This window comes from Oncorhynchus nerka, linkage group LG10, assembly GCF_034236695.1.
Source record: "Oncorhynchus nerka isolate Pitt River linkage group LG10, Oner_Uvic_2.0, whole genome shotgun sequence".
In the NCBI taxonomy this organism is placed as follows: Eukaryota; Metazoa; Chordata; class Actinopteri; order Salmoniformes; family Salmonidae; genus Oncorhynchus; species Oncorhynchus nerka.
In genome coordinates, this window is record NC_088405.1 from 15,314,596 (window position 1) to 15,331,586 (window position 16,991).

Sequence of the window (16,991 nt, forward strand, 5' to 3'; positions counted from 1 at the left end):
CCTCCACGGCTGATCTCATAGTTGCAGGTTCTATAGTGCTGTTAGTTCCTCCACGGCTGATCACATAGTTGCAGGTTCTATAGTGCTGTTAGTTCCTCCACGGCTGATCTCATAGTTGCAGGTTCTATAGTGCTGTTAGTTCCTCCACGGCTGATCTCATAGTTGCAGGTTCTATAGTGCTGTTAGTTCCACGGCTGATCCACGGCTGATCTCATAGTTGCAGGTTCTATAGTGCTGTTAGTTCCTCCACGGCTGATCTCATAGTTGCAGGTTCTATAGTGCTGTTAGTACTGTTAGGTTCTATAGTGCTGTTAGTTCCACGGCTGATCTCATAGTTGCAGGTTCTATAGTGCTGTTAGTTCCTCCACGGCTGATCTCATAGTTGCAGGTTCTATAGTGCTGTTAGTTCCTTCACGGCTGATCACATAGTTGCAGGTTCTATAGTGCTGTTAGTTCCTCCACGGCTGATCTCATAGTTGCAGGTTCTATAGTGCTGTTAGTTCCTCCACGGCTGATCTCATAGTTGCAGGTTCTATAGTGCTGTTAGTTCCTCCACGGCTGATCTCATAGTTGCAGTTTCTATAGTGCTGTTAGTTCCTCCACGGCTGAACTCATAGTTGCAGGTTCTATAGTGCTGTTAGTTCCTCCACGGCTGATCTCATAGTTGCAGGTTCTATAGTGCCGTTAATCACATAGAAAGGATAGGAAATGGTTAGTCATCCTTGTAAACCATCAGCCATGTGTAAAAACAACCAACGGACTGACTGCGTCTGTTTGCTGTGTCTATGCTGCCAGGACATGCCTCAGACTGCTGCCAGGTCACAGCTGACATCCTGGATGTCTGCTAGAGGGAACATGTACTGTAAGCTGTTCATAGGAAGTTAACTGGCCAACTTCTCACCGGTACCTAGTAGTGCTGGGAATTGCCAGGGACCTCACGATACGATATTATCACCATACTTTGGTGCCGATGTGATATGTGTCACAATTCTCACAATCCGTCATGGAAATAAAAGTACTAAAAACAAATTGGCTACTTATTTAAAAAGAAGATGGAGAAAAAGTTTTGATACAGCTAAGCAGCGCAAAATTGTATATTGCGATAGTCATAATTATGCGATATATCGTCAAATATTATCCTGATATGTTACTGTTTGGCTTTTTCCCCCTCTCAGTACCTAACCCCCCCTCCTCTCAGTACCCAACCCCCTCCTCTCAGTACCTAACCCCCCTCCTCTCAGTACCTAACCCCCCTCCTCTCAGTACCTAACCCCCACTCCTCTCAGTACCTAACCCCCCACTCCTCTCAGTACCTAACCCCCCACTCCTCTCAGTACCTAACCCCCCACTCCTCTCAGTACCTAACCCCCACTCCTCTCAGTACCTAACCCCCCACTCCTCTCAGTACCTAACCCCCCACTCCTCTCAGTACCTAACCCCCCACTCCTCTCAGTACCTAACCCCCACTCCTCTCAGTACCTAACCCCCACTCCTCTCAGTACCTAACCCCCACTCCTCTCAGTACCTAACCCCCCCCACTCCTCTCAGTACCTAACCCCCCCTCAGTACCTACTCCTCTCAGTACCTAACCCCCCCCCCACTCCTCTCAGTACCTAACCCCCACTCCTCTCAGTACCTAACCCCCCACTCCTCTCAGTACCAACCCCCCACTCCTCTCAGTACCTCCTCTCAGTACCCCCCCCCTCTCAGTACCTACCCCCCTCCTCTCAGTACCTAACCCCCCACTCCTCTCAGTACCTAACCCCCTCCTCTCAGTACCTAACCCCCACTCCTCTCAGTACCTAACCCCCCACTCCTCTCCAGTTCCTAGCCCCCCCACTTCTCTCCAGTTCCTAGCCTCCGGTTAATCTCAGTTATTTTGTTGATACAGTCATTGTGTATTACTGTGTTGATGTAAGTTTTCTACATTCAAACAAATGTCTTCTCTTTACAGGTTCTGATCTGGCCTTCCCTGCAGCTGTGGTCGATGACGTCATCTGCAGCAAGACCTTCCAGATCCTCTATAAGAACGAGGAGGTGGTTGTCAATGATGTGCTGGTGTTCAAAATCATGATGCTGCTGGATGAGAAGAAGGTAATGAAGCTAGACTGTAGGCTAAGCTGAGGAGGCTAGACTGTAGGCTAAACTAAGGAGGCTAGACTGTAGGCTAGGCTAAGCTGAGGAGGCTAGACTGTAGGCTAGGCTAAGCTGAGGAGGCTAGACTGTAGGCTAAGCTAAGCTGAGGAGGCTAGACTGTAGGCTAAGCTAAGCTGAGGAGGCTAGACTGTAGGCTAAGCTAAGCTGAGGAGGCTAGACTGTAGGCTAAGCTAAGCTGAGGAGGCTAGACTGTAGGCTAAGCTAAGCTGAGGAGGCTAGACTGTAGGCTAAGCTAAGCTGAGGAGGCTAGACTGTAGGCTAAGCTAAGCTGAGGAGGCTAGACTGTAGGCTAAGCTAAGCTGAGGAGGCTAGACTGTAGGCTAAGCTAAGCTGAGGAGGCTAGAAGCTGAGGAGGCTAGACTGCTAAGCTAAGCTGAGGAGGCTAGACTGTAGGCTAAGCTAAGCTGAGGAGGCTAGACTGTAGGCTAAGCTAAGCTGAGGAGGCTAGACTGTAGGCTAAGCTAAGCTGAGGAGGCTAGACTGTAGGCTAAGCTAAGCTGAGGAGGCTAGACTGTAGGCTAAGCTAAGCTGAGGAGGCTAGACTGTAGGCTAAGCTAAGATGAGGAGGCTAGACTGTAGGCTAAGCTAAGATGAGGAGGCTAGACTGTAGGCTAAGCTAAGATGTGGAGGCTAGACTGTAGGCTAAGCTAAGCTGTGGAGGCTAGACTGTAGGCTAAGATAAGCTGAGGAGGCTAGACTGTAGGCTAAGCTAAGATGAGGAAGCTAGACTGTAGGCTAAGCTAAGATGAGGAAGCTAGACTGTAGGCTAAGCTGAGGAAGCTAGACTGTAGGCTAAGACCGTGACCAAGTTGTCGTTGTGCTGGTTAGAATCAGTTCTGCTATAGAGGACAATAGGCTGACTTTCACTGAGGCTCTGGCTAGCCTGTTCAAATGTCCACAGTAGCATACTACTTACAATGCCCAATACATTGCTTGAGCTGCGCTGCAGTGATCCATATGATTGGCCAATTAGATGCAGGCTATTTAGCCTAGATTTATTTAGCTTTAATGTAGACAATTTAGCCTAATATCTCACATGGATATTGTTCAGAATAGCATGCTATAAAATAAATACCTGTTATGATGGTATGGATATAGGAAAAGAGAGACGTGGTATGATGGTATGGATATAGGAAGAGAGACGTGGTATGATGGTATGGATATAGGAGGAGAGACGTGGTATGATGGTATGGATATAGGAGGAGAGACGTGGTATGATGGTATGGATATAGGAAGAGAGATGTGGTATGATGGTGTGGATATAGGAGGAGAGACATGGTATGATGGTATGGATATAGGAGGAGAGACGTGGTATGATGGTATGGATATAGGAGGAGAGACGTGGTATGATGGTATGGATATAGGAACAGAGACGTGGTATGATGGTATGGATATAGGAAGAGAGACGTGGTATGATGGTATGGATATAGGAAGAGAGACGTGGTATGATGGTATGGATAAAGGAAGAGAGACGTGGTATGATGGGATATAGGAGGAGAGACGTGGTATGATGGTATGGATATAGGAAGAGAGACGTGGTATGATGGTATGGATATAGGAAGAGAGACGTGGTATGATGGTATGGATATAGGAGGAGAGACGTGGTATGATGGTATGGATATAGGAAGAGAGACACGGTATGATGGTATGGATATAGGAAGAGAGACGTGGTATGATGGTATGGATATAGGAGGAGAGACGTGGTATGATGGTATGGATATAGGAGGAGAGACGTGGTATGATGGTATGGATATAGGAGGAGAGATGTGGTATGATGGTATGGATATAGGAGGAGAGACACGGTATGGTTTTTCTACTCTGAAGGGTTTCCTCTGATTTCTATCCATTCATACTAATGTACTACTAAGAATGCATGTCCAGTACTGCACATTGCTTCATACTACGTAGTACGTACTACTAAGAATGCATGTCCAGTAGTGCACATTGCTTCATACTACGTAGTACGTACTACTAAGAATGCATGTCCAGTACTGCACATTGGTTCATACTACGTAGTACGTACTACTAAGAATGCATGCCCAGTAGTGCACATTGCTTCATACTACGTAGTACGTACTACTAAGAATGCATGTCCAGTACTGCACATTGCTTCATACTACGTAGTACGTACTACTAAGAATGCATGCCCAGTAGTGCACATTGCTTCATACTATGTAGTACGTACTACTAAGAATGCATGCCCAGTAGTGCACATTGCTTCATACTACGTAGTACGTACTACTAAGAATGCATGCCCAGTAGTGCACATTGCTTCATACTACGTAGTACGTACTACTAAGAATGCATGCCCAGTAGTGCACATTGCTTCATACTACGTAGTACGTACTACTAAGAATGCATGTCCAGTACTGCACATTGCTTCATACTACGTAGTACGTACTAGAGTTCGGCCGATTAATTGGGGCCGATTTTCATGTTTTCATAACAATTGGAAATCTGTATTTTTGGGCACCGATTATTTTATTTAATCTTTATTTAACTAGGCAAGTCAGTTAAGAACATATTCTTATTTTCAATGACGGCCTAGGAACGGTGGGTTAACTGCCTCGTTCAGGGGCAGAAAGACAGATTTTCACCTTGTCAGCTCGGTGGATCCAATCTGGCAAACTTACAGTTAACTTGTCCAACGCAATAACGACCTGCCTCTCTCTCGTTGCACTCCACAAGGAGACTGCCTGTTACGCAAATGCAGTAAGCCGAGGTTGCTAGCTAGCATTAAATTTACCTTATAAAAAAAACAATCAATCATAATCACTAGTTAAACTACACATGGTTGATGATATTACTAGATATTATCTAGCGTGTCCTGTGTTTCATATAATCTGACTGAGCATACAAGTATCTAAGTATCTGACTGAGCGATGGTAGGCAGAAGCAGGCGTGTAAACATTCATTCAAACAGCACTTTAGTGCGTTTTGCCAGCAGCTCTTCGTTGTGCGTCAAGCATTGCGCTGTTTATGACTTCAAACCTATCAACTCCCGAGATGAGGCTGGTGTAAATGAAGTGAAATGGCTGGCTGGTTAGCGGGCGCTAATAGCGTTTCAAACTTCACTCGCTCTGAGCCTTGGGGTGGTTGTTTCCCTTGCTCTGCATGGGTAACGCTGCTTCAATGTGGTGGCTGTTGTCGTTGTGTTGCTGGTTCGAGCCCAGGGAGGAGCGAGGAGAGGGACAGAAGCTATACTGTTACACTGGCAATACTAAAGTGCCTGTAAGAACATCCAATAGTCAAAGGTTAATGAAATACAAAGAGGGAAATGGTATAGAGGGAAATAGTCCTATAATAACTACAACCTTAAACTTCTTACCTGGGAATATTGAAGACTCATGTTAAAAGGAACCACCAGCTTTCATATGTTCTCATTTTCTGAGCAAGGAACTGAAACATTAGCTTTCTTACATGGCACATATTGCACTTTTACGTTCTTCTCCAACACTTTGTTTTTGCATTATTTAAACCAAATTGAACATGTTTCATTATCTACTTGAAGCTAAATTGATTTTATTGATGTATAATATTAAGTTAAAATAAGTGTTAATTCAGTATTGTTGTAATTGTCATTATTACAAATACAATTTCGTTTTTTAAAATCGGCCGATTAATCGGTATCTGCTTTTTTGGTCCTCCAATAATCGGTATCAGCGTTGAAAAATCATAATCGGTCGACCTCTAGTACGTACTACTAAGAATGCATGTCCACTACTCCACATTGCTAAGTAGTACGCTAGTGAATGGTGCTCTTGGGTTGTTGTCATGGTGGAAATCAGTTCCTCTGTCGATGGGGAAATAGGCTCACTTTCACGATCACTCACTCAGTTTCTTTTCCCCCTCTGAAATGATTGTTTCCCCTGTCTGTTTCTATCCCTCTTCAGGTAGAAGAATCCCTCAACGACATGGACTTCCAGCTCTCTCTGGAGTTATACTTCACAGATGGAGACTTCTCGTACGTTTCATCATGGCCGAACACTGTGCTTCTCATGCTCTTACCAAACCTGTGTTCAAACACCATTTGAAGTCTTCGTTACTGTACTTTTAGTGTTTTCTTTAGCCTGCCCAGAAAGCCAGATGGATGGGGGTTGCAGGTTTGCAACTAAAACACCCGGCAAGCTCATTCAACCCCAGATAAAGTTTTTTAAATTCTTCTAGTATTTTAACCCAGATCTGGCTATTTTTAGATGAAGATTGTGTTTTTGAATCTCTGCTATGGTGTCCTTAATAAACCCGTCTCCGGCACTTTTTAGACACGTCTTATGGGGTCTGTTTATACCAAGGGAATGTGCAGCAGTGCATTTCAAGTTGAATATTTCCCAATACTTTAGATGGAAACATTGCACACAGTTTTTTATATTCTTTATGCATCTATATGAATAAGTTTTTTCTATTGTATGATTTGAGTTTCTCCAGCAATTACGTTCTTTCCCACTAGGCCCGAGGAGCTCAGCTCCCTGCAGAACATCAGCAGTCGTTCGCTCCGCTTGCACTTTAGCCTGAACCGAGGCATCCACCAACACATCAATATCATGTTCGACTACTTCCACCTGTCTGTCGTCTCTATGGCCGTCCACGCATCCCTGGTTGCCCTGCACCAACCCCTCATCAGGTAACACACACACACTGTATAGGGAATAGGGTGTGACTTCCACCTGTCTGTCGTCTCTATGGCCGTCCACGCATCCCTGGTTGCCCTGCACCAACCCCTCATCAGGTAACACACACACTGTATAGGGAATAGGGTGTGACTTCCACCTGTCTGTCGTCTCTATGGCCGTCCACGCATCCCTGGTTGCCCTGCACCAACCCCTCATCAGGTAACACACACACTGTATAGGGAATAGGGTGTGACTTCCACCTGTCTGTCGTCTCTATGGCCGTCCACGCATCCCTGGTTGCCCTGCACCAACCCCTCATCAGGTAACACACGCACACTGTATAGGGAATAGGGTGTGACTTCCACCTGTCTGTCATCTCTATGGCCGTCCACGCATCCCTGGTTGCCCTGCACCAACCCCTCATCAGGTAACACACACACTGTATAGGGAATAGGGTGTGACTTCCACCTGTCTGTCGTCTCTATGGCCGTCCACGCATCCCTGGTTGCCCTGCACCAACCCCTCATCAGGTAACACACACACACTGTATAGGGAATAGGGTGTGACTTCCACCTGTCTGTCGTCTCTATGGCCGTCCACGCATCCCTGGTTGCCCTGCACCAACCCCTCATCAGGTAACACACACACTGTATAGGGAATAGGGTGTGACTTCCCTGCACCAACCCCTCATCAGGTAACACACACACACTGTATAGGGAATAGGGTGTGACTTCGGACTGACTTGGATATATCATCACATTCATAATAATAAATAAGTCTCTGGATAAGAGCGTCTGCTAAATGACTAAGATGTAAATCTACACTATATTTATCCAGCCTCCAGTTCAGACTTGGTCTTCAGAGCAGTATAACTGAAAGGTGTTGACCAGTAAGGCCTGATTCCTTAATGGCTGTTGTCTGTTGTAGTTTCCCCCGGCTAGTGAAGAGTACATGGCTGAATCGCACCGCCCCCCAGCAGAGTAAAGACTCTGTCATCCCGGCCCTGGAGAATGTGGTGTTTGGAACCAGCTATGTCAAACATCTGTCTGCTGATGTAAGTATAGTTTAGGCCTCAGGGCTGTCTTCCTCTAAAAAAAATGTTTCTCGTCTGAGTTGTCTGTTCTAAAACATGTATTTTTCCATATATTGACACACCCTATAAAATCAACTATATGTACTGAGCTTGTCTGATGCTTTAAGGGCACTGTGATTGAATAATTAAGACGCACAAATGACTCAAGACGGAGCCAGAGATCAACATAACCAAAATAAATAAAAAAATTCCTGACCCTCCTCCTCCCGCTCCTGCTATGATGTTTCCACTGGATCAGACCATGACATGTTTCCCTTTTACCGATGGGAGAAAGATGGAAAGATTTGTCAAATACATTGAGGAACTATTGTCATTCTCAATGGATGTAAAAATATACTTTGTTCACCTGCTGTTTGAGGTAAAGAAATAAACACTTTGAGAAGCTCCACAGCTCATTAGTGGTGGTGAGTTAAGACAATCACAGATACTATCGGACTTCCCCAAATAGGCACATTTCTACATTTGCACACAGGCCAGGTAGCCTAGGTCTACATCTATGGATAATCAGGTGCATGTCCTTAAACAATATTAACAGGAGCGCTCCAAACATAATACAATGAATAAATGGACCAAACTCTTAAATGGAATGAAATAAACCAAAACGTGTCTCTCACGAGTGTAGCATAGGTTGTGAGCTCTGCAAACAACGTGTTCACTCTGACATGGAGAATGGTAATTACAAACCAACTAGTCCTCAACCTCCAGATAAATCAGTCATCTCTCACTAATGGCTTCTAGTAGCTCCTCTTCTTCCCTGACTGTAGGCCAAATAATAATATGTTGAATCCATTAACAGAAATGACTGGAACAAAACAAACATAGATAGATGAGAATGAAAGGTACTACTGGTGTTATGTGTCATGGTGAATTGATAGAATTTAACAATCGAAGGGCAAACCATTCACACAGTTAATATGAAACAATGAATTGGCTGGAGAAGACGCATTCTGAAGAGAGATGAGTCTTGTGCATCTAAGCCACACTTACCTTCTTAACGCCAACATTTTAAATTATACCCAAAGCATTATCTTCACACATACTGTATTGTAGGCCTAAGGAATACTCTCATACTCTCTAGACATTTATGGAAAAACCAATGCAATTTCACTTATTTTCTCCATTCTATCAAATTGCTTGAGGTACCAAAGCAAACACCCTCTCGGCTGAAGCCTGTCTTAGTGATGGACTGTGCCATCCCCCCTGCCTCCGCAACGGATTAGTCCACTGAGACAGGCAGGAATCAGACACCCTCTCAACTGAAGCCTGTCTTAGTGATGGACTGTGCCATCCCTGCTGCCTCCGCAACAGATTAGTCCACTGAGACAGGCAGGAATCAGACACCCTCTCAACTGAAGCCTGTCTTAGTGATGGACTGTGCCATCCCCGCTGCCTCCGCAACAGATTAGTCCACTGAGACAGGCAGGAATCAGACACCCTCTCAACTGAAGCCTGTCTTAGTGATGGACTGTGCCATCCCCGCTGCCTCCGCAACAGATTAGTCCACTGAGACAGGCAGGAATCAGACACCCTCTCAACTGAAGCCTGTCTTAGTGATGGACTGTGCCATCCCTGCTGCCTCCGCAATGGATTAGTCCACTGAGACAGGCAGGAAACAGACAGCTGTCTCGTGTGCCATGACAATATATCTAGATCTAAAGAAATCGACCAACAGCATATCAACCAAATAACCGACCCGTCTAGTACACCTTCATCCAGAAATCCTGTTGGAGGATTCACAGATTTCATACTTATTCCCCTCCTAATTCCGGGAATCTTCCAACCGTGATGTCTGAAAGTTATCTGTGTTTTGTGACCCTTATTCTGCTAGTAATGACTTCTATAGGAACGAGTGTTCTGCTGCTAGTAATGACTTCTATAGGAATGAGTGTTCTGCTGCTAGTAATGACTTCTATAAGACTGAGTGTTCTGCTTACAGGGACAGTCTGCTAGTAATGACTTCTATAAGAATGAGTGTTCTGCTGACAGGGACAAGCTGCTAGTAATGACTTCTATAAGAATGAGTGTTCTGCTGCTAGTAATGACTTCTATAAGAATGAGTGTTCTGCTGCTAGTAATGACTTCTATAAGAATGAGTGTTCTGCTGCTAGTAATGACTTCTATAAGAATGAGTGTTCTGCTGCTAGTAATGAATTCTATAAGAATGAGTGTTCTGCTGCTAGTAATGACTTCTATAAGAATGAGTGTTCTGCTGCTAGTAATGACTTCTATAAGAATGAGTGTTCTGCTGACAGGGACAAGCTGTACTTCATAAAGACTGAGGTACAGGGCAGAAGGAAAAGAAGTTGTGGTAGGAGAGGTTATTGACCGATGAGATGGGGAAGAAGAAGCTCTACTAGAAGCCATTAGGGAGAGATGTTGGATTTAGCTGGAGGTCTAAGAGTAACTGGTTTGTAATAACACCGACATGGAGAAGGGAAGCTAATAGCTAGGGCCCCCCCCACACACACACACAGATTGGGTTGATGCCTGAATGCAACATGCTCACTGAAGTGGAATGCTAGAGACAAAGCTCAGTCCCCTTGTCACTCTTAAGATACATGCAGCCAGACCTAATGGGGCAGCTCAGAACACACACACACACACACACACAAACCAACCACAGCTCAGAAAGCAGTGAAATCCATCGACCTCTTCTCCTAGTTTCATAACAGCCATCCTCCTTAGTAATGGCTATCCAGTCAGTGGTACCATACAGGTTATTTCACATCATATTAATTGCAGGCAGTGAATGGAAGGGATAAAGGGCCATTAGAAAGATATTGGCGTGTAAGAAACATCTTGGCCCATTAGAAAGATCTTGGCCCATTAGAAAGATCTTGGCGTGTAAGAAAGATCTTGGCGTGTAAGAAAGATCTTGGCGTGTAAGAAAGATCTTGGCCCATTAGAAAGATCTTGGGCCATTAGAAAGATCTTGGCCCATTAGAAAGATCTTGGCCCATTACAAAGATCTTGGCCCATTAGAAAGATCTTGGCCCATTAGAAAGATCTTGGGCCATTAGAAAGATCTTGGCCCGTTAGAAAGATCTTGGCCCATTAGAAAGATCTTGGCATAGGCAAAGCAGCATAATAGTATCAATAGAATAAAAGGGGAACAATCGATTTGAAGTTAAGGAAGCAGCCATTACTTAGTAAACCATAAAGGAGTGCAATGAGGAATCCATTCTCTTCACTGTGACCTTGTCTTGACTCTGTGTGTGTCACAGCATCTGTGACTTGTTATAGCCTGCTATGACCTGTTATTTATGACCTGTTATTAACACCCTGTGTGTCTCCCTCCCTTCAGGGCAGGACATTCCTGGTGTCAGACCAATGTCTGCAGCATGCATTTAGTCTTCACCACAGTCTCTGTGCCAGCCTACTGCTGGCCTACCAGGGCCTGTTTGGTTACTTCACCTCCGTCAGCAAGGACCTGCCCTCCTCACACCGCATGGAGCTAGGTAGACCTACACTACACCATGGTAACACTAGAAACAAGTCAGTCACACACCCATCACATTGCCAGGTGGCTGCATGGAGAAAAACAGTGTCAACTGAAATGGAAAGAATCTCCAGGATGTTGATGCTCCACAGATGTAATGGATCTGTGGCGCTGACAGACTGGGTCATTCCCCCATAGTCCATTTATTACCTCAGTTTTGGCGTTGACATTACAACACTGGACCTGCAGCTTGATTTGACTGCAGGGTTTGAGTTGAAGAATTAGATTTAGAGAGCCCTGATACCCAGTGAGAGAATTACAGGACATTCAGCTGTGTATTACACCCCAACATGATCCAGAAACACACACCTCTAGCCTGCTGCCAGACTTTACTGTTAGAACGCTCTTGTTTAATGCTGTGCTCTTCTCTCTCTTGCTTTTTCCAATGTCTGTATCTAGAATGAGTGATGTATTGTACATTTGTCTTCATCAACTGGCTGTGTTGTTTATCATAGTATTTGCATGTCATCATTTGCTCCCTGCCTCCTACAAAAATAATTCCTTTCAGCCGTTCTAGAAGGAAGTTGATGGTAGTAGTTGACTTGCTCACCCTTGGAGTCACAACATCAACTCTCCTCCCTACAACTAGCTGTGGTCTGGTCCTTCACAGACTGTTAATCACAACATCAACTCTCCTCCCTACAACTAGCTGTGGTCTGGTGCTTCACAGACTGTTAGTCACAACATCAACTCTCCTCCCTACAACTAGCTGTGGTCTGGTGCTTCACAGACTGTTAGTCACAACATCAACTCTCCTCCCTACAACTAGCTGTGGTCTGGTGCTTCACAGACTGTTAGTCACAACATCAACTCTCCTCCCTACAACTAGCTGTGGTCTGGTTCTTCACAGACTGTTAATCACAACATCAACTCTCCTCCCTACAACTAGCTGTGGTCTGGTGCTTCACAGACTGTTAGTCACAGTCACAACATCAACTCTCCTCCCTACAACTAGCTGTGGTCTGGTGCTTCAGACTGTTAGTCACAACATCAACTCTCCTCCCTACAACTAGCTGTGGTCTGGTGCTTCACAGACTGTTAGTCACAGTCACAACATCAACTCTCCTCCCTACAACTAGCTGTGGTCTGGTGCTTCAGACTGTTAGTCACAACATCAACTCTCCTCCCTACAACTAGCTGTGGTCTGTTGCTTCACAGACTGTTAGTCACAACATCAACTCTCCTCCCTACAACTAGCTCACAACATCAAACATCAACCCTCCTCCCTACAACTAGCTGTGGTCTGGTGCTTCAGACTGTTAGTCACAACATCAACTCTCCTCCCTACAACTAGCTGTGGTCTGGTGCTTCACAGACTGTTAGTCACAGTCACAACATCAACTCTCCTCCCTACAACTAGCTGTGGTCTGGTGCTTCAGACTGTTAGTCACAACAACATCAACTCTCCTCCCTACAACTAGCTGTGGTCTGGTGCTTCACAGACTGTTAGTCACAACATCAACCCTCCTCCCTACAACTAGCTGTGGTCTGGTGCTTCAGACTGTTAGTCACAACATCAACTCTCCTCCCTACAACTAGCTGTGGTCTGGTGCTTCACTGTTAGTCACAGTCACATCAACTCTCCTCCCTACAACTAGCTGTGGTCTGGTGCTTCACAGACTGTTAGTCACAACATCAACCCTCCTCCCTACAACTAGCTGTGGTCTGGTGCTTCACAGACTGTTAGTCACAGTCACAACATCAACCCTCCTCCCTACAACTAGCTGTGGTCTGGTGCTTCACAGACTGTTAGTCACAACATCAACCCTCCTCCCTACAACTAGCTGTGGTCTGGTGCTTCACAGACTGTTAGTCACAACATCAACCCTCCTCCCTACAACTAGCTGTGGTCTGGTGCTTCAACTGTTAGTCACAACATCAACTCCCCCTACAACTAGCTGTGGTCTGGTGCTTCACAGACTGTTAGTCACAGTCACAACATCAACTCTCCTCCCTACAACTAGCTGTGGTCTGGTGCTTCAGACTGTTAGACTCAACCCTCCTCCCTACAACTAGCTGTGGTCTGGTGCTTCACTGTTAGTCACAACATCAACTCTCCTCCCTACAACTAGCTGTGGTCTGGTGCTTAGTCACAGACTGTCAACTCACAACTAGCTGTGGTCTGGTGCTTCACAGACTGTTAGTCACAACAACATCAACTCTCCTCCCTACAACTAGCTGTGGTCTGGTGCTTCAGACTGTTAGTCACAACATCAACTCTCCTCCCTACAACTAGCTGTGGTCTGGTGCTTCTCAACTCTCCTCCCTACAACTAGCTGTGGTCTGGTGCTTCACTGTTAGTCACAGTCAACATCAACTCTCCTCCCTACAACTAGCTGTGGTCTGGTGCTTCACAGACTGTTAGTCACACAACAGACTGTCACAACATCAACTCTCCTCCCTACAACTAGCTGGGTCTGGACTGTGCTCAACCCTCACAGACTGTTAGTCACAGTCACAACATCAACTCTCCTCCCTACAACTAGCTGTGGTCTGGTGCTTCACAGACTGTTAGTCACAGTCACAACATCAACTCTCCTCCCTACAACTAGCTGTGGTCTGGTGCTTCACAGACTGTTAGTCACAGTCACAACATCAACTCTCCTCCCTACAACTAGCTGTGGTCTGGTGCTTCACAGACTGTTAGTCACAGTCACAACATCAACCCTCCTCCCTACAACTAGCTGTGGTCTGGTGCTTCACAGACTGTTAGTCACAGTCACAACATCAACACAACTAGCTCAACTTCCAACTCCCTCCCTACAACTAGCTGTGGTCTGGTGCTTCACAGACTGTTAGTCACAGTCACAACATCAACTCTCCTCCCTACAACTAGCTGTGGTCTGGTGCTTCACAGACTGTTAGTCACAGTCACAACATCAACCCTCCTCCCTACAACTAGCTGTGGTCTGGTGCTTCCTCAGTCACAACATCAACTCTCCTCCCTACAACTAGCTGTGGTCTGGTGCTTCACAGACTGTTAGTCACAGTCACAACATCAGCTGTGGTCCCTACAACTAGCTGTGGTCTGGTGCTTCACAGACTGTTAGTCACAGTCACAACATCAACCCTCCTCCCTACAACTAGCTGTGGTCTGGTGACTGTCACAGACTCAACCCTTCCCTACAACTAGCTGTGGTCACAGACTGTTAGTCACAACATCAACCCTCCTCCCTACAACTAGCTGTGGTCTGGTGCTTCACAGACTGTTAGTCACAGTCACAACATCAACTCTCCTCCCTCCTCCCTACAACTAGCTGTGGTCTGGTGCTTCACAGACTGTTAGTCACAGTCACAACATCAACCCTCCTCCCTACAACTAGCTGTGGTCTGGTTCTTCACAGACTGTTAGTCACAGTCACAACATCAACCCTCCTCCCTACAACTAGCTGTGGTCTGGTGCTTCACAGACTGTTAGTCACAGTCACAACATCAACCCTCCTCCCTACAACTAGCTGTGGTCTGGTGCTTCACAGACTGTTAGTCACAAAAAATGTTTCATCCTGAACATGATCAAGTACTTATTAATCCATTCTAACCTTAGAGGGCATAGTAACAACAAAAGCAAGGTTAAACATGCCCTTATATATGTGCCAATCACTCCTACTAGCCAAGCCCAGCATGCAAGTCCTTTATGAGAGAGTACTCAGAAGACCCTTCCCTCCAGACCAAAGGCACGTCTTTATAGGTATGTCCCCCCTACCTGAACCCTACCCTCCTTCCCTCTACACTCAGTTCAACCTGCTTCTTCATATCTTTTCTTTTTCCGTTTGGTTTCTTTGCTTTCTCCTCTTGGTTTTTTTTTTTTCCCACACACCTGGTAATCTTTCTGTGTGCTTCAATGCCTCAGTCTTTCAGTCACTATAACTCCTAGAGGTCAGTGCCTGTCATAGTCCTCTGTCATTTATTCACACACTTCCTTCTCCCCACAGGTGGGCCTTCTTCTTCTAGTCCTTTTCTGTCACAGTCATATCTCTGGGGGCCAGGTCTCTCTCTCTCTCTGGCTCTCTTCTTCTTCTAGTCCTTTTCTGCCACAGTCATATCTCTGGGGGCCAGGTCTCTCTCTCTCTCTCTGGCTCTCTTCTTCTTCTAGTCCTTTTCTGCCACAGTCATATCTCTGGGGGCCAGGTCTCTCTCTCTCTCTCTCTCTCTCTCTCTGGCTCTCTTCTTCTTCTTGTCCTTTTCTGTCACAGTCATATCTCTGGGGGACAGGTCTCTCTCTCTCTCTCTCTCTCTCTCTCTCTCTCTCTCTCTGTCTCTGTCTCTGTCTCTCTCTCTGGCTCTCTTCTTCTTCTAGTCCTTTTCTGCCCCAGTCATATCTCTGGGGGCCAGGTCTCTCTCTCTCTCTCTCTCTCTCTCTCTCTCTCTCTGGCTCTCTTCTTCTTCTTGTCCTTTTCTGTCACAGTCATATCTCTGGGGGCCAGGTCTCTCTCTCTCTCTCTCTCTCTCTCTCTTCTTCTTGTCCTTTTCTGTCACAGTCATATCTCTGGGGTCCAGGTCTCTCTCTCTTTCTGGCTCTCTTCTTCTTCTTGTCCTTTTCTGTCACAGTCATATCTCTGGGGTCCAGGTCTCTCTCTCTCTCTGGCTCTCTTCTTCTTCTTGTCCTTTTCTGTCAGTCATATCTCTGGGGTCCAGGTCTCTCTCTCTCTCTCTCTCTCTCTCTGGCTCTCTTCTTCTTCTTGTCCTTTTCTGTCACAGTCATATCTCTGGGGGATAGGTCTCTCTCTCTCTCTCTGACTCTCTTCTTGTCTTCTCTTCATCCATCTGATTGGCTCTTATGTCTAATGATACTGTTGATTTTCCAGCCTGTCTGTCAGACTTGACAGATATGTATATGATTGTGGAATTGACAACAAAAAATGACCTCTTTTTAATGCTCTTTGTTTTGTTCTCCAGAGGAACTAGACGTTGAGAACCGTCTCACTGAGCTCTGTGATCAAGTCAAGGTACGATATTAGTTTCTGCCATCAGCTCACTGTCTGAGCCCTTTTCATAGTCAAGTCGATAGGTCTACTTAGTGGACTAATCACTTCCAGCACTATGGCAGGTCTCCCTGACCCAGATTAAAGTCCTGGACTTAAACTCCTGGACAAAGTTCTTCATTGAGTATGATTGGATTTGAAATCAAATAGAGATGTGCTGACCTCAAGGAAACATGGAGGAATTGGAACAGGGCCTGTGTTTGTGTTTTAGCTTGTCTTTGTGGCGCCCCCTGGTGTCTATACTGGGCTAATCCATGTCCCCCTCTCTCCAACAGCAGAGAGCGGAGAGCCCGGACGAGCTGGCAGAGCTGGTCAATATGAACCTGGCCCAGCTGTGTTCCCTCCTCATGGCCCTGTGGGGTCAGTTCCTGGAGGTGGTCTCACTGCAGGAGAATGTTGCTGCCCTGCTGGCTGTGGAGCATCACACACTCAGAGTGAGTAGATTAGCAGCACCTAGCACCTCACTAACCCTACTGACCATGGTGCACCTCACTAACCCTGCTGACCGGAATGCACCTCACTAACCCTGCTGACCATGGTGCACCTCACTAACCCTGCTGACCATGGTGCACCTCACTAACCCTGCTGACCATGGAGCACCTCACTAACCCTGCTGACCATGGAGCACCTCACTAACCCTGCTGACCATG

General features: G+C 46.0%; 1 protein-coding gene across 5 annotated transcripts in view; it reads left to right on the plus strand.

Annotated features, from left to right (window-relative positions):
• The window catches only part of fam135a (family with sequence similarity 135 member A), a 64,854-nt gene that overhangs the window by 28,452 nt on the left and 19,411 nt on the right, over window positions 1-16,991 (plus strand). The window contains exons 4-11 of one of the 5 annotated variants that reach the window (XM_065023047.1): window positions 1,955-2,094; window positions 6,051-6,121; window positions 6,605-6,778; window positions 7,695-7,821; window positions 11,165-11,318; window positions 14,970-15,047; window positions 16,256-16,305; window positions 16,617-16,775. In XM_065023047.1, the coding sequence (XP_064879119.1) occupies window positions 1,955-2,094; window positions 6,051-6,121; window positions 6,605-6,778; window positions 7,695-7,821; window positions 11,165-11,318; window positions 14,970-15,047; window positions 16,256-16,305; window positions 16,617-16,775 (953 nt within the window). The other 4 variants (XM_065023043.1, XM_065023044.1, XM_065023045.1 and 1 more) reach the window with 4 other exon arrangements.